Source organism: Lonchura striata, chromosome 1A, assembly GCF_050655825.1.
Source record: "Lonchura striata isolate lonStrDom1 chromosome 1A, ASM5065582v1, whole genome shotgun sequence".
Classification (NCBI taxonomy): Eukaryota; Metazoa; Chordata; class Aves; order Passeriformes; family Estrildidae; genus Lonchura; species Lonchura striata.
In genome coordinates this window covers 7,008,892-7,030,526 of record NC_140741.1, presented here as the reverse complement: position 1 = coordinate 7,030,526, position 21,635 = coordinate 7,008,892, and the positions used below count along the sequence as shown (strand labels likewise).

Sequence of the window (21,635 nt, the reverse complement as noted above, 5' to 3'; positions counted from 1 at the left end):
TTCCAAATGCATTAATGACAAAAAGAGGCCAAGGAGATTCTCCATCCTTTATTGCATGCTGGGGTGTGAACCTCCAGGGATGAGGAATAGGTTGAGGTACTCAATGCCTTCTGGACCTCAGCCTTTAACCAAAAGCCCAGTCACCCACTGCATATCCAGCCCCCTGAGCCAGAAGACAAACACAGGGAGCAGAACAAAGTCCCCACACTGCAGGAGGAAGTTGTCAGTGAGCTGCTGTGCTGCCCAGACATGCACACGTCTAGGGAGATGCCATCCCTCTGCTGGGAGCTGCTGAAGCAGCTCACAAAGGTCCTCTCGCCATCATTCATCAGCAGTCCTGGTGAACTGGAGAGCTCTGGGGTGACAGGAAATTGGCCAATGTGACACCCCTCCATGAGAAGCCTTGGAAGAACAACTGGGGGAACCAGAGGCCTGTTGGTCTGGCCTCGGTGCCAGGGAAGGGTATGGAACAGATTAGCTGGAGTGCAATGACAGAGGTGTGCTGCACCACTGGGGCATCAGGGCCAGCCGGCACGACTTCCAGCAGGTCCTGCTTGACCGACCCAGCCTCCTTCTGTGAACTCCAATGGATGGGGAAAGGCTGTGGATGTTGTGTACCTGGGCCTGCAGTAAAGCCTTTGCTCACGGCTCCCACAGCGCTCTCCTGGAGAGCATTGTCCTTGCAGCCCACAGATTTAACAGCTTCCCTGTTTGCTGGGAATAAACTGCCTGGATGGCTGGGCCCAGAGAATGGTGGTGGAATTAATCCAGCTGGCAGCGGGTCACTGGTGCTGTGCCCCAGGGCCCGCTGTCAGAGCCAGCCCCGGTTCATGTCCTTGAGGTTCAACAAGACCTGAAGTGCCGGGTCCTGCCCCTGGGTCACAACCCCCAGCAGCTCCAGGCTGGGAAAGAGTGGCTGGGAAGAGCCCAGCAGGAAAGGGCCCGGCCCTGCTGAGGCACAGTGCATGGCCAGGTGGGCGAGAAGGCCAAAGGCTGCTGGCCAGGTCAGCAATGGTGTGGCCAGCAGGACCAGGGCAGTGACTGTCCCCTGCCGTGGGCACTGGGGAGGCCTCAGCCCAAGTGCCGTGTCCAGTTCTGGGCCCGGCACTGCAAGATGGACACGGAGGGGCTGGAGCGTGTCCAGAGGAGGGAACGGAGCTGGGCAAGGGGCTGGAGCACCAGTCTGATGAGGAGCGGCTGAGGGAGCTGGGGCTGTTGAACCTGGGGAAAAAGGAGGCTCAGGGGGGACCTTATTGCTCTCCACACCTCCCTGACAGGAGGGTGCAGCCAGGTGGGGAAGAGGCTCTGCTCCCAGGGAACCAAGGGCAGGATGAGGGGAAAACAATGGAATGGTCTGGGTTGGAAGGGAAGCTAAAAATCATCTTGTCTTGCACCACCCCTCCTGCCATGGACAGGGACACCTTCCACTATCCCAGGCAGCTCCGAGCCCCATCCACCCTGGCCTTGGACACTTCCAAGGATAGGAAGCTTCTCTGGGCAACCTGTGTCAGGGCCTCACCACCTTCACTGGGAAGAATTTGTTCCTCATATCCAATCCAAACCTGCTCTCTGTCAGTGGGAAGCCATTCCCTCTTCTCCTGTCACTGCAGGCCCTTGCAAAGAGTCTCCCTGCACCATTCCTTTAAGCTCCCTTAAGGCAGTGGATGGCCATGATTATATCACCTCAAAGCCTTCTCTTCTCCAGGCAGAACACTCCCACTTCCCTCAGCCCTTCTTCCCAGCAGAGCTGCTCCATCCCTCTGCTCCCCTTGGTGTCCCTGCTCTGGCCTGGCTCCAGCAGCTCCCTGTCCTTGCTGTGCTGGGATCCCAGGGCTGGATGCAGCACTCCCAGCACCATGGCAGGTTCAGCTTGAATATGGAAAAGTTCCAGCGTGCTTAAGCACTGTGTGCCACAGGCTCTCAACTGAAGAGGTGGAGTCAGCATCCCTGGAAGCGCTCCAAAAAATGAGTACACGTGGCACTTTGGGATAAAGGCCAGTGCGTATGGTGATACAGAATTGACGGCTGGACTCTCTGATCTTGGAGGCCTTTTCAAGCCTTCATGTGCTTCTGAGTTTTTATTTTTGTCCCTGGGGACACTGCTTGGAGTCCTGCACCTGGTCCTCCTGTTGATGTGGACATGTTGTCCTCTGGACTTCCACCATGGGCTCAATGTCCCAATGAAAGGGATGTAATCCTCCTCACAGCACGGCAGAAACAGGCAATGCTGAGCCCCTTCAGAGTGTGACAATGGCTGCTTACATGTTGGTACCCACAAGAAATACTTCAGCAGAGCAAGGAACTCCATAATTTCTGCTCCCCAAGGAACTGCTTTTGTCTATTTGTTGTCCTGAGGAGTCCCAGACAAGTCATCCCACTGCTGAGGAATCAGAAACAGTAGGAAGCAGCATTTGAACTTTTCTCACTTAAGAAGTTTAGAACAACTTCACACTGAGCCACGCAGGGATCGCAACTGTTTTCTGCTTCTTAAAGCAAATTTCATATACGCTTCATGTGTTTCCCCACGTGTTAAGGATCATTGCCAGCCATGGAATTCTGCTCTGAGCCCCAGCAATCTGTGCCCTTTGGCAGTGCCTGGTTTTACTTCACAAACTCAGAAATGCCACAGAGAGCAAGCCAAGGGTCCCTACAGCTGTTGAATCATCACAAGGGGCTGCTCAGGCTGGGATTTGAAGAGGAACCACTGGAGAACAGCAGGAGAGCACCAGCTGAGGGATGCGATGAATGAGTTCAACATTGCCCTGGCCCTGAAGGAGAGCAAGAGAGTCTGAAGCCAGGTTCTGCTGTAAATTTGAAACACAAAGGATTCTGATATCAGGAATATCAGGTAGAAAACCAAGGAGCTGTCACACAGAACACCGGGTCTGGGGACTAAAATCCAATTCTGGCGTAGGCACTCGGTTTCCTTCAGCCTGGGGAACATTCCTGCAGCCAAAGGCCCCAGATCACACTGCACGCCTGGACAGCTCTTCAGAATCCTGCTTCATCTTTGCATAGGTGGCAGGGCAGAACTGGGCATAGAGCTGAGCCAGCAGAGCCTGGGAGGGGATCTCTAACTTGGTCCCGTGGCTCAGTTTGTTCCAAATGTGCACTGCATAGGTGTTCTTAAGGAATTTCTGAAACTCCAAGGCACTGACTGCCTCAAACAACTTCTTCCAGTCCTGCCAGGGAATAGGATAAACAACTTCTTGGGCAAGAGCACTCACACCTTTGCAGTTCATGCTCTTGATAGTCCCGAGGGAGCACCATTTCTTGAAGACACGTGTTAGGAGCCCTGGGCCCTGTTGCCCCCAGACCTGGCCATTGTAATTCTGCACAAAGTCCTGCATACAAAGCTCCATGAATTTGTGCTTGGCCTTAAAGGAAAGAAAGGCCCCATTCAACACATTGTCACCCTGAATCCCAAGGGCATTGGTGAGATTCTCCAAGTTCTTCAGCACAATGAAGTCTGTATCCAGGTAGATGCCTCCAAATTTCCACATGAGGACGATTCTGCAGGCATCAGAGAGGACAGGCAAAAAATGAGGCTCCTGTTGCCTCTGAGGCTGTGAAAACCACAGTTCTAGAGGTGTTCCAGAAAAGAGCTCTGTCAAGTCCAGGGGCCGGATTTCCACGTTGGGGAAGCAGCTCAGCAAGGAGAAAGCCCAGTGCTTGGGTAAGGAGGTGTTCCCTTTGGCCAAGCCTTTCATGAGCACCACAACTCTTGATGTGGGGTGTGTCCTGGCTGCTGACTCCACAGAGCACGAGAACAGGTAACCTGGGGAAGTTTGCTCTGAGGTCTCCACAAAAAACACATTTCCTGTGGGAGGAGAGGGCCCAGCAGCAATGTTGAGGGCAGAAGGCACATAGTGAGCACAGCTGTTCTCAGCAGACAAGCTGTAGGTGGGGGCTCTGCTCTTTGGGTCCTCCCAGACGCCCCAGTACAACTTGGTGTAGGCAAAGGATAGAAACCCAACGATGAGGAGAAACAGGGCCCAGGGCTTGTGGTTGAGCACCACCCTGGTCAGCTTTAGGAGGCAGCTGGGCATCCTGAGCATTCTTTCTCCAGCCAGAGTATGCTCTCCCGAGACAGCCATCATGATCTGAAGAAAGGGAAAGAAGAGAAATAACCTGACAGAGGAGGCAGTGGAGTATGAGCCTTCCTTCACAGGTGTGTCCCAGCTTCAGAGCAGTGCACAACAAACTCTGGGAACACCATTATGGAACTCATCTGTCACCCTCTAGAACTTCAGGTCACAGGCAACACGAGACATGAGACACGTACACAAAGTCGCTGGCAGGAGGAAATATGACCATTTTTATGACCAATCCTGGAGCCCTATGAAGAGAGTCTATGTGGACCTGCTACCCACTGACAGCTGGTTATCATGAGAGGAGCTTTTCTCTCCCAGTACACAACGTGTCCTTCCCTCAAACCAAACACAAGCTCAGCCTCCCAGTTGTTGTGCCAGCAGTTGCTGCCTTTCCAAACCAGCCACCTGCCCCTGCAGAGAGCCTGGCCCATTACTGATGGCAGTGGAGCCAGCAGGATGGATGGAGGCTGGGAAAGGAATGGATGCAGGGCAGCTCAGGAGGCAGATGCAGACCACAGCATCATGAACTGCCTTGGAAAGGGAGTTCCAAGGCTGCTTCCCAAACCTGCACAGGTGACACTGGCTCTGCCCTGCTCAGTTCTCCCAGTGGATCCTGCTGGTGGACAGGCAATCCCTCCACTCTCCTGCCCTTACTTCCTCTCTTCTTCTGGCAAAAGGCAGGGATGAAGTGGAAGAGATTCTTAACAAGGCAGCAACAAACAGATGAGTCAGTCTAGCTCCATCCCCAGCATTAACATCAGCATTGCTGCCCTTTTCTCTGTGAAACATAAATTTTAAGGAATTTAGAGATTTTAGGGGAGCTAAGATTTTAGTTAGAAATAAGCCTTACTAGTGTTAATTAAAATAAATGAGTGGGCCTTGATGAAGTTAAGCGTTAGTAGTTAATTAATAATTGATTGCTTGTCAGCACAACGTTTAGTTATCTGGGTTTATAATGAAGGATATAGAAACTGACAAATAGCTTTTAGGAACTAAAGACAATTGTGGGCCTCCTATGTTCTGAAACCAACTGAAGACAAGGAAAGGGAGTTCTACCAAGAGCTCATTTGTCATATTTGCATTGAAAAGGTAGAAAGGTCAGAACGAGGAAAACTTCATTTACTTCCTAGTTTTGGGACCCCTCCCCATGAAAGGGGCCACCGACCCATTTCAAGGAACAAACTACGCATGCTTAATAACTTTTGGAGTGATTAGCATACAAAGCGGGGAATGGGATGTACCAAAATTATGAATATGTATTTGTATTTTGGGTATTCAATATTTGTATGGATAAAAAGAGTCTGTAATCACCTGGAAGGTGAGGTGTGTCTTAGGGAGCTATCCCGCACACTACCCGGTGTCACAATCAACATACACTTTCTAACTTTAAATTGTTAGAGAGTTTTTGTCCGTCACAGTTGGATACTGGTACTAGATCAATATCCATATTTTTTAATAAATCATTTGCTTATAGCGAGGGGCAGCAGAATCAGCACCTCCTGTGCCCACCACTGGGCCCCAAAGGCCAACGGGGAAGGGCACATGAAGAAGCAGTGAGGAAGGCTGTTGCTTTTAGGACCACAGGAAATGTTCTTAAGTTGTGCCAAGGGACGTTAGAGTGGACATTACTCAGAATTTTACTTCCTGGAAGGGTTAGCAGGCATTGGCACAGGCTGCCCAAGAAAGCAGTGGAGCCACTGTCCCTGGAGGCATTTAACAGACATGGAAGTGTGGCACTTAGGAACGTGGTTTAGTGGTGAACTTGGCTGGTTGTGCCCAGGCACTCAAAGGTCTCTTACATCCTAAGGGACTCCATCATTTCTCCTGCCTCCCTGAGCACCGTATGCAAAGGCCCACCCTCCAGGACAGAACGGCTCAGGAAAGGGGGAAAGCTTTAATCCAGCAGCTGTAACCAAAGTGGCAGGGAACGCGACAAAGCACCCAGCTGGCACAGTCCCATTTGTCATTGCTCCTTGAGCACTGTGCCTGAGTCACATACGGAGCTTCCCCCGTGGCCAAAAATGCCTTGTTGGCTGCACTGGGAGGCACCCAAATGTCAGAGCATGGAGCCACCACTCTGCACCAGGCACTGGGGGACAGAGGAGGGGCAGCCAAAGGACAAATGATCAGCTCTGGATCTACACAAAGTTTTCTCCTCCCGCACAGAAATGTCAACTTGTGCTGCCTCTGCACAAACCCTGCCTTTTACAGACCCCTTTACATTCCCCACCCTCCACACACCACAGCTGGGTTAACCCTGTAAATAATGCTTTGCTTTGCAAGCACAAGAAGAGAAAGCAGTAGAGGCTTGCCAGGAAGTTCCTATGCAGTAGAGGGGCACGAAAGCGCCACATTAATCTAACCACAATCAAGGCTTGAGGCTGTTGTTGCATTTTGAGCAAAGGACAGGACTTGACTACTGTCACACCCCTATAAAGTTAGAAATACATTTCTGCTTTTGGAGTGGACAGTGCAACGCTTTAGTCATTGCATTAGCCAGTGCAAGTCTTTTACAAAACAAACACAGGAAGCCTGGCACCCTTTCTTCCTCTGAAAACACAAGGGCCATAGCAAAGAAACAGCAAACTACTCACCTCTCCGAGCTTTCAAGACACCACAGAATTCACAGCTCAGCTGCAGAAGAGTTTTAAGAGGTAGGTGTCCCAGAGAGCGCCTACAAGTCTATGTTTGGGCACTTCCTCTTTCTCAAAAGAAATTACAAGGGAAAACGTCTGAATACGTGGAAAAACACAATAGATAAAGGATGTGACATTACACATTTATCCAATGAGCAGTTAATAAAAAGGATGTACCTAGTGCAGCAAAGAACCCATCCAAATATAAAGTAGTCATGAAAAAAAAAGGATGAAATTCAGATGTCACAGTAACTATGCTTTAAACTTTAGTCTGTGGAAGGAAAATTTTAGGTTTTGTTTTCTCTTTCTTTGCTAAAATTTCTCAGTGATCACACTGCTTCGGGGACTGCTGTGACAGCTGAGCTGAGCCTTCCATAGAGCTACCTGCTCCCACCCCAAGCACTAAGTACAGAACGCCCCCTTGGAAACACACACTTTTAACCAAATGCTTTACTCCAGGGACCTCACTGAAGGACTTTGCCACATTCAGGTGTCTCTCATTCTATGACAGCTCCCCCTTGCCCACATGATCAGGGGTGGCTGACCTTCCCTAGCATGAGACATGCTGGCACATTCATAAAATCCCTCCTTTATTAGAACAGCCACTCAATTCAGGGATTACTGCAGTTCCTCCTCAGTTGCGTGAAACAAATGTCTCCCTGTAGTGCCCCAGACCTCTCTCCTCTCGCCAGATCCTTCCATGCACAGCAGCACCATGGATGGACTCATGACAACCCTTCTCCCAGCAAAGGGACTCCACAACCACTCTGGGCTACCTGATCCAGTGCTTCACCACCCTTCCTTTCATTCTAACTTGCCACACTTCAATGTGTGCCCATTGTGTCTCCTGCCATCTCTGCATTGAGCACAGCAGAGTCTCACTTGTGTCCTTCACCACCCACCTTCAGCCAGGTGTTTCACAGCCTGAGCAGACAGCCCAGCCTGCTCCAGTGCAAGAAAAGTCAGCAGAGCCCTCCCAGCCTCTCATCATGCACCGTGTGCTCCAGTCCCCTTCTCACCTTAGCCGCCCTTTGCCGGACTCACTCCAGTACGGATGCGCCTCCCTCATCCTGGGATTCCAGAACCAGCCTCCAGGTGTGTCTCACCATTGCTGAGTGATGGATTTGCATTAGGGATAGGTGGATGACCCCACAGCATCCACTGCCTACATCCTCAGTGACATTTTCATCTTACCAGGTGTCTGCTGGAATCCCACCTAGCAGACATAAGACCCTCCAGGAGGTGCCAGGAGCATGTGGAAGAGAACTTGCTGACACAGCTGGCGGGCAAGGCCCACCAGGGCTGGTGTCCCAGGGGATCTGCTGTTTGCAAGCAGAGGAGCACTGGTGGGAGAGGAGGATGCCAGGGGCCATCTTGGGTATAGTGACCATGACACAGTTTGATTTCAGTTCTCAGTGAAGGGAGGAAGGGAGGCAGCAAAATCACAGCTCAGGTTTGTGAAGGACAGGCTTTGGTCAGTTTGGAGCACAGGTGGAGAGAATCCCTTGGGAGGCAGTCCCAAGGAGGCCAGGAAGGTGGACGTTCCTCAGGAAGGAGGTTATAGAGGCGGAGCAGAAGCCCATTGCAATGTGCCGTAAGATGGTTCAGGGAAGGCTGGCCTGGATGAAGAGCGAGCTTCCACTGGGACTCAGGGAAGAACAGAGAGTTTAGCAGTGCTGGAAGAAGGGTCAGGCAACTCAGGAAAACTACAAGGATGCCATGAAGTTAATCAGAGAGAAAACTACAAAGGTAAAAGTCCAGCTAGAAGTCAATCCGGCCACCAGCATAAAAGTTAGGAGAAAAAAGCATTTCCAAATGCATTAATGACAAAAAGAGGCCAAGGAGATTCTCCATCCTTTATTGCATGCTGGGGTGTGAACCTCCAGGGATGAGGAATAGGTTGAGGTACTCAATGCCTTCTGGACCTCAGCCTTTAACCAAAAGCCCAGTCACCCACTGCATATCCAGCCCCCTGAGCCAGAAGACAAACACAGGGAGCAGAACAAAGTCCCCACACTGCAGGAGGAAGTTGTCAGTGAGCTGCTGTGCTGCCCAGACATGCACAGGTCTAGGGAGATGCCATCCCTCTGCTGGGAGCTGCTGAAGCAGCTCACAAAGGTCCTCTCGCCATCATTCATCAGCAGTCCTGGTGAACTGGAGAGCTCTAGGGTGACAGGAAATTGGCCAATGCGACACCCCTCCATGAGAAGCCTTGGAAGAACAACTGGGGGAACCAGAGGCCTGTTGGTCTGGCCTCGGTGCCAGGGAAGGGTATGGAACAGATTAGCTGGAGTGCAATGACAGAGGTGTGCTGCACCACTGGGGCATCAGGGCCAGCCGGCACGTCTTCCAGCAGGTCCTGCTTGACCGACCCAGCCTCCTTCTGTGAACTCCAATAGATGGGGAAAGGCTGTGGATGTTGTGTACCTGGGCCTGCAGTAAAGCCTTTGCTCACGGCTCCCACAGCGCTCTCCTGGAGAGCATTGTCCTTGCAGCCCACGGATTTAACAGCTTCCCTGTTTGCTGGGAATAAACTGCCTGGATGGCTGGGCCCAGAGAATGGTGGTGGAATTAATCCAGCTGGCAGCGGGTCACTGGTGCTGTGCCACAGGGCCCGCTGTCAGAGCCAGCCCCGGTTCATGTCCTTGAGGTTCAACAAGACCTGAAGTGCCGGGTCCTGCCCCTGGGTCACAACCCCCAGCAGCTCCAGGCTGGGAAAGAGTGGCTGGGAAGAGCCCAGCAGGAAAGGGCCCGGCCCTGCTGGGGCACAGTGCATGGCCAGGTGGGCGAGAAGGCCAAAGGCTGCTGGCCAGGTCAGCAATGGTGTGGCCAGCAGGACCAGGGCAGTGACTGTCCCCTGCCGTGGGCACTGGGGAGGCCTCAGCCCAAGTGCCGTGTCCAGTTCTGGGCCCGGCACTGCAAGATGGACACGGAGGGGCTGGAGCATGTCCAGAGGAGGGAACGGAGCTGGGCAAGGGGCTGGAGCACCAGTCTGATGAGGAGCGGCTGAGGGAGCTGGGGCTGTTGAACCTGGAGGACAAGGAGGCTCAGGGGGGACCTTATTGCTCTCACACCTCCCTGACAGGAGGGTGCAGCCAGGTGGGGAAGAGGCTCTGCTCCCAGGGAACCAAGGGCAGGATGAGGGGAAAACAATGGAATGGTCTGGGTTGGAAGGGAAGCTAAAGATCATCTTGTCTTGCACCACCCCTCCTGCCATGGACAGGGACACCTTCCACTATCCCAGGCAGCTCCGAGCCCCATCCACCCTGGCCTTGGACACTTCCAAGGATAGGAAGCTTCTCTGGGCAACCTGTGTCAGGGCCTCACCACCTTCACTGGGAAGAATTTGTTCCTCATATCCAATCCAAACCTGCTCTCTGTCAGTGGGAAGCCATTCCCTCCTGTCCTGTCACTGCAGGCCCTTGCAAAGAGTCTCCCTGCACCATTCCTTTAAGCTCCCTTAAGGCAGTGGATGGCCATGATTATATCACCTCAAAGCCTTCTCTTCTCCAGGCAGAACACTCCCACTTCCCTCAGCCCTTCTTCCCAGCAGAGCTGCTCCATCCCTCTGCTCCCCTTGGTGTCCCTGCTCTGGCCTGGCTCCAGCAGCTCCCTGTCCTTGCTGTGCTGGGATCCCAGGGCTGGATGCAGCACTCCCAGCACCATGGCAGGTTCAGCTTGAATATGGAAAGGTTCCAGCGTGCTTAAGCACTGTGTGCCACAGGCTCTCAACTGAAGAGGTGGAGTCAGCATCCCTGGAAGCGCTCCAAAAAATGAGTACATGTGGCACTTTGGGATAAAGGCCAGTGCGTATGGTGATACAGAATTGACGGCTGGACTCTCTGATCTTGGAGGCCTTTTCAAACCTTCATGTGCTTCTGAGTTTTTATTTTTGTCCCTGGGGACACTGCTTGGAGTCCTGCACCTGGTCCTCCTGTTGATGTGGACATGTTGTCCTCTGGACTTCCACCATGGGCTCAATGTCCCAATGAAAGGGATGTAATCCTCCTCACAGCACGGCAGAAACAGGCAATGCTGAGCCCCTTCAGAGTGTGACAATGGCTGCTTACATGTTGGTACCCACAAGAAATACTTCAGCAGAGCAAGGAACTCCATAATTTCCGCTCCCCAAGGAACTGCTTTTGTCTATTTCTTGTCCTGAGGAGTCCCAGACAAGTCATCCCACTGCTGAGGAATCAGAAACAGTAGGAAGCAGCATTTGAACTTTTCTCACTTCAGAAGTTTAGAACAACTTCACACTGAGCCACGCAGGGATCGCAACTGTTTTCTGCTTCTTAAAGCAAATTTCATATACGCTTCATGTGTTTCCCCACGTGTTAAGGATCATTGCCAGCCATGGAATTCTGCTCTGAGCCCCAGCAATCTGTGCCCTTTGGCAGTGCCTGGTTTTACTTCACAAACTCAGAAATGCCACAGAGAGCAAGCCAAGGGTCCCTACAGCTGTTGAATCATCACAAGGGGCTGCTCAGGCTGGGATTTGCAGGAGGAACCACTGGAGAACAGCAGGAGAGCACCAGCTGAGGGATGCGATGAATGAGTTCAACATTGCCCTGGCCCTGAAGGAGAGCAAGAGAGTCTGAAGCCAGGTTCTGCTGTAAATTTGAAACACAAAGGATTCTGATATCAGGAATATCAGGTAGAAAACCATGGAGCTGTCACACAGAACACCGGGTCTGGGGACTAAAATCCAATTCTGGGGTAGGTCAAAGGCACTCAGTTTCCTTCAGCCTGGGGAACATCCCCGCAGCCAAAGGCCCCAGATCACACTGCACGCCTGGACAACACTTCAGAGTCCTGCTTCATCTTTGCATAGGTGGCAGGGCAGAACTGGGCATAGAGCTGAGCCAGCAGAGCCTGGGAGGGGATCTCCAACTTGGTCCCGTGGCTCAGTTTGTTCCAAATGTGCACTGCATAGGTGTTCTTAAGGAGTTTCTGAAACTCCAAGGCACTGACTGCCTCAAACAACTTCTTCCAGTTCTGCCAGGGAATAGGATAAACAACTTCTTGGGCAAGAGCACTCACACCTTTGCAGTTCATGCTCTTGATAGTCCCGAGGGAGCACCATTTCTTGAAGACACGAGTTAGGAGCTCTGGGCCCTGGTGCCCCCAGACCCAGCCATTGTAATTCTGCACAAAGTCCTGCATACAAAGCTCCATGAATTTGTGCTTGGCTTTAAAGGAAAGAAAGGCCCCATTCAGTTCATAGTCATCCTGAATCCCAAGGGCATTGGTGAGATTCTCCAAATTCTTCAGCACAATGAAGTCTGTATCCAGGTAGATGCCTCCAAATTTCCACATGAGGACGATTCTGCAGGCATCAGAGAGGACAGGCAAAAAATAAGGCTCCCAGTGCCGCAGTGGCCATAAGTACCACCTTTTCAGAGGCGTTCCAGAAAAGAGCTCCATCAAGTCCAGGGGCCGGATTTCCACGTTGGGGAAGCAGCTCAGCAAGGAGAAAGCCCAGTGCTTGGGTAAGGAGGCTTTCCCTTTGGCCAAGCCTTTCATGAGCACCACAACTCTTGATGTGGGGTGTGTCCTGGCCGCTGACTCCACAGAGCACGAGAACAGGTAACCTGGGGAAGTTTGCTCTGAGGTCTCCACAAAAAACACATTTCCTGTGGGAGGAGAGGGCCCAGCAGCAATGTTGAGGGCAGAAGGCACATAGTGAGCACAGCTGTTCTCAGCAGACAAGCTGTGGGTGGGGGCTCTGCTCTTTGGGTCCTCCCAGACGCCCCAGTACAACTTGTCGTAGGCAAAGGTTAGAAACCCAATGATGAGGAGAAACAGGGCCCAGGGCTTGTGGCTGAGCACCACCCTGGTCAGCTTTAGGAGGCAGCTGGGCGTCCTGAGCATTCTTTCTCCAGCCAGAGTATGCTCTCCCAAGATAGCCTGAAGGGAAGGAAAGAAAAAAACCTGACAGAGGAGGCAGTGGATTAAGAGCCTTTCTTCACAGGTGTGTCCCAGCTCCATAGCAGTGCACAACAAACTTTGAGAATGCCATTAGATAACTCATCTCTCATCCTCTAGGACTTCCAGTCATTTTGAACATGAGACATATATGCAGAAAACTCTGGGAGGAGGAAACCAAACAAGTCGCTAACAGGACAGAGAACTCCGCTGACACAGTTCCGTTTGTCATTTCTCCCTTGATCACTGCACCTGGGTCACATATTGAACTTCTTATGTGGCCAAAAAATGGCTTCTTAGAGGCAGTGGGAGGTGTCTTAATGCAAGTCACTGTGACTTCAGGGACAGAGGAGAGGCAGCCTCTATTCAAATTATCAGCTTTGGATTGTCAGCAAGTTTTCTCGTCCGGCAGAGAAATGCCAGCATGCGCTGCCAGTGCTACAGGCAGCAAAACCCAGCTCACCCTGCCTTTTACAGACCCCTTTACATTCCCCACCCTCCACACACCACAGCTGGGTTAACCCTGTAAGTCATTTTTTGAACTGCAAAAGACAAAGAGGCACAGACTTGGTGGGACAGAGCCGGTGATGTAGAGAAGGCACAAAACTCACCTGCTCCTGCTTTCAAGACACCACAGAACTCCCTGCTCAGCTGAAAGGATATTTAAGAAATTAAAGTCTATGAGGATGACTACAAGTCTATAGTCTGACACTTGCTTTTTATGAAAAGGAATTGCGAGCATATGGAAGAAAAAAAAATGGAAGGATGTGAATCATACATCCATAATGATACAAAGGTCACAAAGATGCAACGTGAACAAACCAGTTAGTTAAAAAGTAATCAAAAAAAAAAAAAAAAAGGGGAGGAAATTGAAACCCAACTGTTGCTACACTTTGAGCTTGAGACTGGCAGGAAAATGGCTCGATTTGTTTTCTCCTCCTTTGCTAAAATTTCCCAGTGCTCACACTGCTTCTGGGGCTGCTGTGATAACTGCGTTGAGCCTTCCATAGAGCTGCCTGCTCCCACCCCAAGCCCTAAGTACAGAACGCCTCCTTGGAAACACACACTTTTAACCAAATGCTTTACTCCTTCATTAGGGAATACTCCCTCATACACCAGGGACCTCACTGAAGGACTTTGCCACATTCAGGTGTCTCTCATTCTATGACAGTTCCCCCTTGCCCGTGTGATCAGGGGTGGCTGACCTTCCCTAGCATGAGACATGCTGGCACATTCATAAAATCCCTCCTTTATCAGAACAGCCACTCAATTCAGGGATTACTGCAGTTCCTCCTCAGTTGCGTGAAACAAATGTCTCCCTGTAGTGCCCCAGACCTCTCTTCTCTTCCCAAATCCTTCCATGCACAGCAGCACCATGGATGGACTCATGACAACCCTTCTCCCAGCAAAGGGACTCCACAACCACTCTGGGCTACCTGATCCAGTGTTTCTTCCTTTCATTCTAACTTGCCACACTTCAATGTGTGCCCATTGTGTCTCCTGCCATCTCTGCGTTGGACAGAGTCGAGTGTCATTTGTGTCCTTCAGCCACAGAATCACAGAATAATGAGGTTGGAAGAGACCTCTAAGATCATCAAGTCCAACTTCTGCCCTAACACCTCAACTAGTCTATATCACCAAGTGCTACATCTAGTGTTTTTTTAAACACATCCAGAAATGATTCCACCACGTCTCTGGGAAGACAGTTCCAATATGTTATTTTTTCTTTCAGTGAAAAATTTTTTCCTAATATCCAACCTATACCTTCTCTGATGTAGTTTGAGACTGTGTCCTCTTGTTCTGTCAGTTGCTGCCCAGTGGAAGAGACCAACCCCACCTGTCTACAGCCTCCCTTCAGGAAGTTGTAGAGAGAAATAGGGTCACCTCTAAGCCTGCTCTTCTCCAGGCTAAACAACCCCAGTTCCTTCAAACGTTCCTCACAGGAATTGTGTTCCAAGCCCCTCACCAGCCTCATTGCCTCCTCTGGACACGCTCAAGCATCTCAGCATCCTTCCCAAATTGAGGGGCCAGAACTGGGCACAGCACTCCAGGTGTGCCCTCACCAGTGCCAAGCAGAGGGGAAGAATGACCTCCCTGCTCCTGCTGGCCACATAATTCCTAATGTAGGCCAGGATGCTGCTGGCTTCTTGGCCACCAAGGCACACTGCTGGCTCATGTTCAGCCGGCTGTCGACCAGCACCCCCAGCTCCCTTTCCACCTGAACACTGTTCAGCCACACCGTCCCCAGCTTGTAATGTTGTAGGGGATTTTTGTGGCCAAAATGTAGAACTTGGCACTTAGACTTATTAAACTTCATGCTGTTGGACTCTGCCCATCTATCCAACCGATCTAAGTCTCTCTGCAGAGCCCTCCTTCCTTCCAATAGATCAACACAAGCTCCCAGTTTAGTGTCGTCTGCAAATTTACTAATGAAGGACTCGATGCCCTCATCCATGTTGTCTATAAAAATATTAAATAGAACTGGTCCCAGTACAGAGCCCTGAGGTACCTCACTGGTGACTGTCCCCAGCTGGATGTAGCAACATTCACCACCACTCTCTTGGCCCAGCCATCCAGACAGTTCCTGACCCAGCGAAGAGTCTTGCCCAAAGTGTGGGCTGTCAGCTTTTCTAGGAGTATTCTGTGGGATATTCAAATGTCAAAGGCCTTGCTGAAGTCTAAATAGACAACATCCACAGCCTTTCCTGCATCCACCAGATGGGTCACCTGGTCATGGAAGGAGACCAGGTTGGTCAGACATGACCTACCCTTCATAAACCCCTGCTGGCTGGGTCTGATACCCTGGCCATCCTCTAAGTGCTGTATGATAGCCTTCAGTATGAACTGTTCCATTACCTTACTGGATATTGAGGTCAATGCTAACTAGCCCGTAATTATCAGGATCTTCCTTCCTACCTTTTTTATAAACAGGTGTCACATTGGCCAGTTTCCAATTGTCTAGAACCTTGCCAGTGAGCCATGACTCTTGATCAATGATGCAGAGTGGCTTTTCAAGCTCATCTGCCAGCTCCCTCATCACCCTAGGGTGGATCCCATCTGGTCTCATTGATTTATAAATATCCAAGCATCCCAGCAGTTCTCTGACTGCCTCTTCTTGGATAATAAGAGCACCATTCTGCTTCCTGGCACCACCTATTCACCCACCTTCAGCCAGGTGTTTCACAGCCTGAGCAGACAGCCCAGCCTGCTCCAGTGCAAGAAAAGTCAGCAGAGCCTTCCCAGCCTCTCATCATGCACCGTGTGCTCCAGTCCCCTTCTCACCTTAGCCGCCCTTTGCCGGACTCACTCCAGTACGGACGCGCCTCCCTCATCCTGGGATTCCAGAACCAGCTTCCAGGTGTGTCTCACCAGTTGTGAGTGGTCCACAAGGAGTGGTGGGCAAGGATCACCCCCCATGACCTTGCAAGACACGTTCCACAGGCTGTGAGGATATCTGCTGGCTCCTGGTCAGCTAATGATCCAGGGGACCACCATGCCCTTTTCTGGTCAGGGCCTTCCATCAAAATGCTGTCTATAATTTTCATGGTCTTGCTTATTAGATTTAAAAGCCACATTAACCAATACATGGTTTGAAATATGTGAACAAAAAATGTGTCCAAACAAAAATTGTGAAATGCAAAGAGACACCTCACAGTACAATGTAAACCCTGATATAGAAATATCATCAAGGATCTCTTGTTCCAAGCACAAATGGATAAAACAAAGAAAAAAGACATAGGGCTGCCATCACAGACGATCTTTTAACTCCACCATGCAAAGACTGCCACCAGCCTGCTGCTGATAGATCTGCACATGCTCACGCCTACTTTTAGTCTCTGAGGAAAGTGATTTCCTGCCTTACATGACTAACATGACATTTTCCTTGGTAGCAAAATCACAGACAGCAAAAAAGGGAAACAACAAACTAGATGGAAATTGAATGATTGACTGAGGGTACAACATGAATTGTGCATGAAGCCAACTTACATGAAGCCAAAAAAGCATCTTGCACTCCTGCAATCCTTAACTTTTCAAATTTTAACAGCAGATATTCAGAAGTCCCTCAAACCTGGCAAATAATTCCTAATAAGAAAAAACCTTGATTACTGAGTGATATTCTTATAAAACATCATATGGTCTACATGACATATGATGTCATGTAGAAATAGTGATAACAAATGGAACAAATTAACTGTAAAAATTCTTTAAGAGTATGCATTTGTGATGTCAGACAACAAAATGTTACATTCTCACTTTGCAATGAAAGCAATTAGGATTGTTTTTACATAATTACATTAGAACTGTGTAATTCTCAGAGTATGAGTTTTGCAGAACGTCTCAAAACCTCCAAGCCTAAATCTTACCATACCAAGTAAAACCAAGTGTTTTAGCCAGAGGTGATCAGATGATTACAGGAAAACTGCAGTTGTCCATATCACAGAAGTGCAAGTGTTTTTTCAAAACCAGAATGTAAATGAAGGATCTCAATAAGGACTTCACTATTGTTTCCCTCCTAGGATTTAATTGATACAGCTTATACCTAGGTAATTAGGAGAGTTAGCCTATGAAGCTGGATGGGCCTGCAAATTAGCAGAAAATTATAGGAAAGAGGGTGCAAGGGGATGATCTAACTATTAGCAAATATATGTGTATCTATTGATATATTATATAGAATTGTGAGAGATAGGTGACCTTTTGTTCGTTTAGTTTTTAACTAAAATGGATTTGCAGTAATTCTTTGTTGCCCCTTAGAACATGCAGAGAAACTGGTTAGAGATGGTTTTGCATCTTGAGCAAGATGCTTTGCTTGATCCCAACATTTTCAAGCAATAGCTGGGCCCTCTTTTGGCCAATTCAACTGTCATTCCTGCAGTTCTGGGCACTAAAAATATCCTTCTGGGTTTAGGGAAAGTACTGCAGGGGTAGCAAAGCAGAGAGTGGCAGCTCTTGCAGCAAGGGACCCAGTCCTGGAGGAGTCTAGCCTGGGGCTGGCTGGAGGATCTGGTAGAGGTCAGCCAGAATTTGTCATGAACATCCAGTCTTCACAGGCTGAATGAAAGTACATTGTGGTATAGCTTCATTTCTTTCTTTGTTTTATTACTCCTTGTCTTTGTTGTGTATTTTTATCAAGACTTCATCTACTTTATGGCATTAAACTATAAAAGCTATGTTTGAATGTACATCCAGCACAAACACAGCAACAATAGCTTTGGTTAGCCTTGGAAAAAATGTTTGTACCAACCCCTGCTGTCTTCAGGGGAACGAACCAAGTACCCTTGAGATTAGTGATACCATTTCAAGCAAATGTGTGGACACAGGAACTGCAAACACCTGGGGGGGTGTTTGTAAATTTACTACAAATTTGGTAGCAAAAAACAGAGATGAGGGGAAAAGGTCCAGCAAACCTTTGCATACCTAGACAGCTGCTAAGGGTCTGGAACAATGAGTATTACCCATCACAAGCAACCTGACAGAAGTATTTTGGGGACCCACCAGAAAACAGCTGAAGATCTAAATTTTCTCCAGATTTACATTACTAATGAGAGTAGAATAGAAGAGATTTGACAATAACAGCGTTCAGTAGGTAACTAATCAGTCTACTAGGCATAGAAACACAGAATGGTGTCCAACAGGGATGCATACACTGGCAAATTGCCCTAGTATTTAGGGGAATGAATTCTTAGCATTCTACCAACAACTTTAGAGCTCCTCCTCCTGAAGTCAGAGAGGATGGCATGTGTGAGTCTTTGAGGAAAGAGGAGAGCAAATATTGCAATGTAGTATATTAGACCAATAAAATACTGCAGCTGAAGGCAGAGGACATTTAAGGCACCTATCTCCTAACTGCATCTTCTGTATTTATCATGACTTCACCTTTCCAGAATGAACCCTGCAATATCCAATTCATTTAAAGTGGGCTTAGAACTATGTTTTCTCTTGAAATAAAGAAGTATATACACCCCCTTGTACAGCTGTAATGAAATGCTGGATAGACACTCTGTGGGAAAAGATGCATTAAAAGCAAGCCACAGCAAAGAGTCAGAGAATGAGATTACCAAGTTTCTACCAAAAAATAAGCAGATTGTGGGAAGAAATGATATGGCATTTTGATAGCTGCTGATTCCCAGATCACTGTACACAAAGCAGCCACAGATGTGATGGCATCTCACTGATGCTGTCCAGAAAAACTATCTACAGGCTCTGTTATTTGCAACAGAGAGCATCAATGATGTACCTAAGCAATGGCCACAAACAGAAAATCAGATAGCCAGACATGACAACATCATTACATTTCAATCAGCCTCCCTGAATACAATAAGCAGTAGCCCAAGATGAAGGGAAAATGGTCAGTACTGCTGTTACACTTAGTCAGAAATTTGTAGGGTCAGGTTTGTTAGGCAGGACCTGCCTCTCATGAACATGTGCTGGCTGGGCCTGGCCCTGGTTGGTGACACTCAGTACGATCTGTTCCAGAACCTTCCTTGGTATGGAGGTCAGGCTCAAGGGCTTGTGGCTCCCCAGATTGTTCTTTCAGCCTTCTAGCTAACCCTCAGTCTTTTAGGATGTCCCCAGTTCAACAGGGCTGCCAGTAAGTGATGGAGAGCAGCTCTGTGAGCTTGGCCACCAGCTCCCTCAGTGCCCTTGAGTGGATCCCACTCAGCCCCACAGATTGTGCAAGTTTAAGTGGAACAGTAAATCACTATTTCCTCCTGGATTACAGGGGTGTTATCCTGTCCCTATCTCCCAGCTCAGGGGGCCTGACATCTACATAATAACTGGTCTTTCAGTTAGTTAAAGACTGAAGCAAAGAAGGCATCAAGTACCTCAGCCTTTTCCTCATCCTTGGTAGCAATGTTTCCTCTCACATGTAATAAAGGATGAACAGCCTCCTTGGGTCTCTGTTATCAATGCATTTAGGGGAAGAAAAAAAATCATGTTATCTCTTGTGGAACTTGCCAGATTAAATTCTAGCTGGGCCTTTGGCCTTTCTGACTTTCTCCCTGCATAACCTAATGACACCCTTGTAATCCTCTTGAGCCACTTGTCCCTTCTTCCAAGCTGGTAAATATTATTTTTCCCCCCTTGAGTTCAATCAAAAGCTCCCTGTTCATCCTGGCTGGTTTTCTTCCCTGCTGGCTTGTCTTATGGCACATTGGGCTGGCCTGTTCCTGTGCCTTTCAGGTGTTGTTCTTGGAGAATGTCCAGTGTCCCTCAAGACTGCCTCCCAGGGGACTGCCTCAACCCTGAACAGGCCAAAGTCTGCAAGTCCAAGGGAGAAGTTTTGTGACTCCATTCCATACTTCAAGAATTGAAAACTCTCATTTCAAGACCACTGTGCCCAAGACAGACTCCAACCACCACATCTCCCACCAGCCCTTCTCTGTTAACAACCAACAGGGCCCAGCACCCCCAAGTTCCTCTTACCTGTAGCCAGATGCAGAAATTAATTCTGGGTTGTTTCAAAATGATCTCTGAACTCCCTTCCAATCTCATTCCCTACCAACCTTCTGCCTCTCTAGCAGGCTTCATGTTCCTTCTACAACTGGAGAAAAAAAATGGATTAATAATATTGGTAGCTTTACTATATTTTGGAAATTGTTTTCAAACAGTGTTTTCTATAGTCTCATGGTGTTGCCATATTTAACATGCCAGACTTCATGTGCCTGCTTCATTTTCCCTCTGGTGATAGGTACCATTCTGAAGAGTGCTTTATACTTCTCCTACCTCTGCCAGCATATTACAGGATGCTGTTTGGCTTCATCATTATACCCAAATCTAATTGTCAAGATCTCAGCTTGAGAGGTAATGGCAGGGTGCAGCTGAATGACTTCTTCCTGCAGTTCTCTTTCCTGGACTCTGCCTGTTCATCTGATTTCCAGGAATGGTTATAAAACAAAACAAAACAAAACAGAGACCAAGAGCCAAGTGAACAAGGGAATGGGTCACAATCACTTGAGAGAGATAAACCTGAAGCACATGTAAAAGAATAAAGGGTAAAAGAGGTAAAAAAAAAAAGAGGTAAAAAAAAAAGGTAAAAAAAAAAGAGGTAAAAAAATAAAGGTGATGTTCATAAATGGCATATCCATACAGAGCATGGGGAGAGTTTGGCTCCCCCTCTTCTCTCCTGCTGAGGACATACCAGCCCTAGGCAGAGCTCAATCCCCAGTGTGAAAAATGCATATTATATGACTCTAAGCAGATAGTTACTATATGTATTATGTATATAGTATATGTATATGATTAGTTGTGCTTTTGTAGTTAAAATGAAGATTTTAGTTAAAATAGAGACTATGTATGGGGGGAGAGTTTTTTTTAGGAATGAGCTACTCACTTCGAGGAACACCTAAATCTTCCAGAGGAGAGGAATTTATGGTTCCTTATCAGAAGAAGCTAATTTCTTCAGGCCTTGCTCAGACTCGAAGACGCCAGGGGATTAAAGGAAACAATTGACATACAACAGACAGAGTTTCTTGTTTAAATAGAATGTATGCATAACCGTGAAGGATATATGAATATGCAACAAGTGTATTGTTTTAAGGGTGATTCCTATGTTCACAAGGGATGCTTTTCGTGACTTAGTGTCTGAGAGCATCTGGACATCCACAATTCTTTGCTTTTTTATTGTCTTGTAATTGTCCTAGCTCTAAATTGTATTATTCTAATTGTATTACTATTTTTATAAACATTTTATTATTATTAAATTTTTAAAATTTTTAGAAACCAAGTGATTGGCATTTTTCACACCCAACACATATCAGATTAAGACAGTTAATGGCACTTTCCCACAAGAATCTACTTTGAACCATGGCCTTCCAAGACTACACATTTTGGGAGGAGGGAGATAAAACAATAAGGAAAATAAAAAGGGGGAAAAGAGCCCTACAGAGCATTACTCTTCACTATGTGTCCTGGATGCCCCCAGCATGAGAGCTCTTGGCACAGGAGAGCTCTCAGGCAGCACAGAGAAAATAATCAT

At 48.5% G+C, this 21,635-nt stretch overlaps 1 protein-coding gene across 25 annotated transcripts in view; it reads right to left on the bottom strand.

The window, feature by feature from the left end:
• LOC110475200 (alpha 1,4-galactosyltransferase (P1PK blood group)) overlaps positions 1–21,635 on the bottom strand; it is a 62,632-nt gene that overhangs the window by 26,697 nt on the left and 14,300 nt on the right. For 4 of the 25 annotated variants that reach the window (XM_085568857.1, XM_085568859.1, XM_085568858.1 and 1 more), the window contains exons 2-4: positions 20,084–20,201; positions 19,483–19,557; positions 8,573–12,640 (exon numbers count right to left, since the gene is read on the bottom strand). The exons of 1 other annotated variant lie outside the window; for it this stretch is intronic. In XM_085568857.1, coding sequence (XP_085424983.1) covers positions 11,513–12,640; positions 19,483–19,557; positions 20,084–20,152 — 1,272 coding nt within the window. In that variant the 5' untranslated portion in view covers positions 20,153–20,201 and the 3' untranslated portion in view covers positions 8,573–11,512. Of the gene's footprint in view, positions 1–33; positions 21,634–21,635 lie in introns of those variants that run through there. 20 more of the 25 variants (XM_085568862.1, XM_085568864.1, XM_085568863.1 and 17 more) reach the window with 12 other exon arrangements.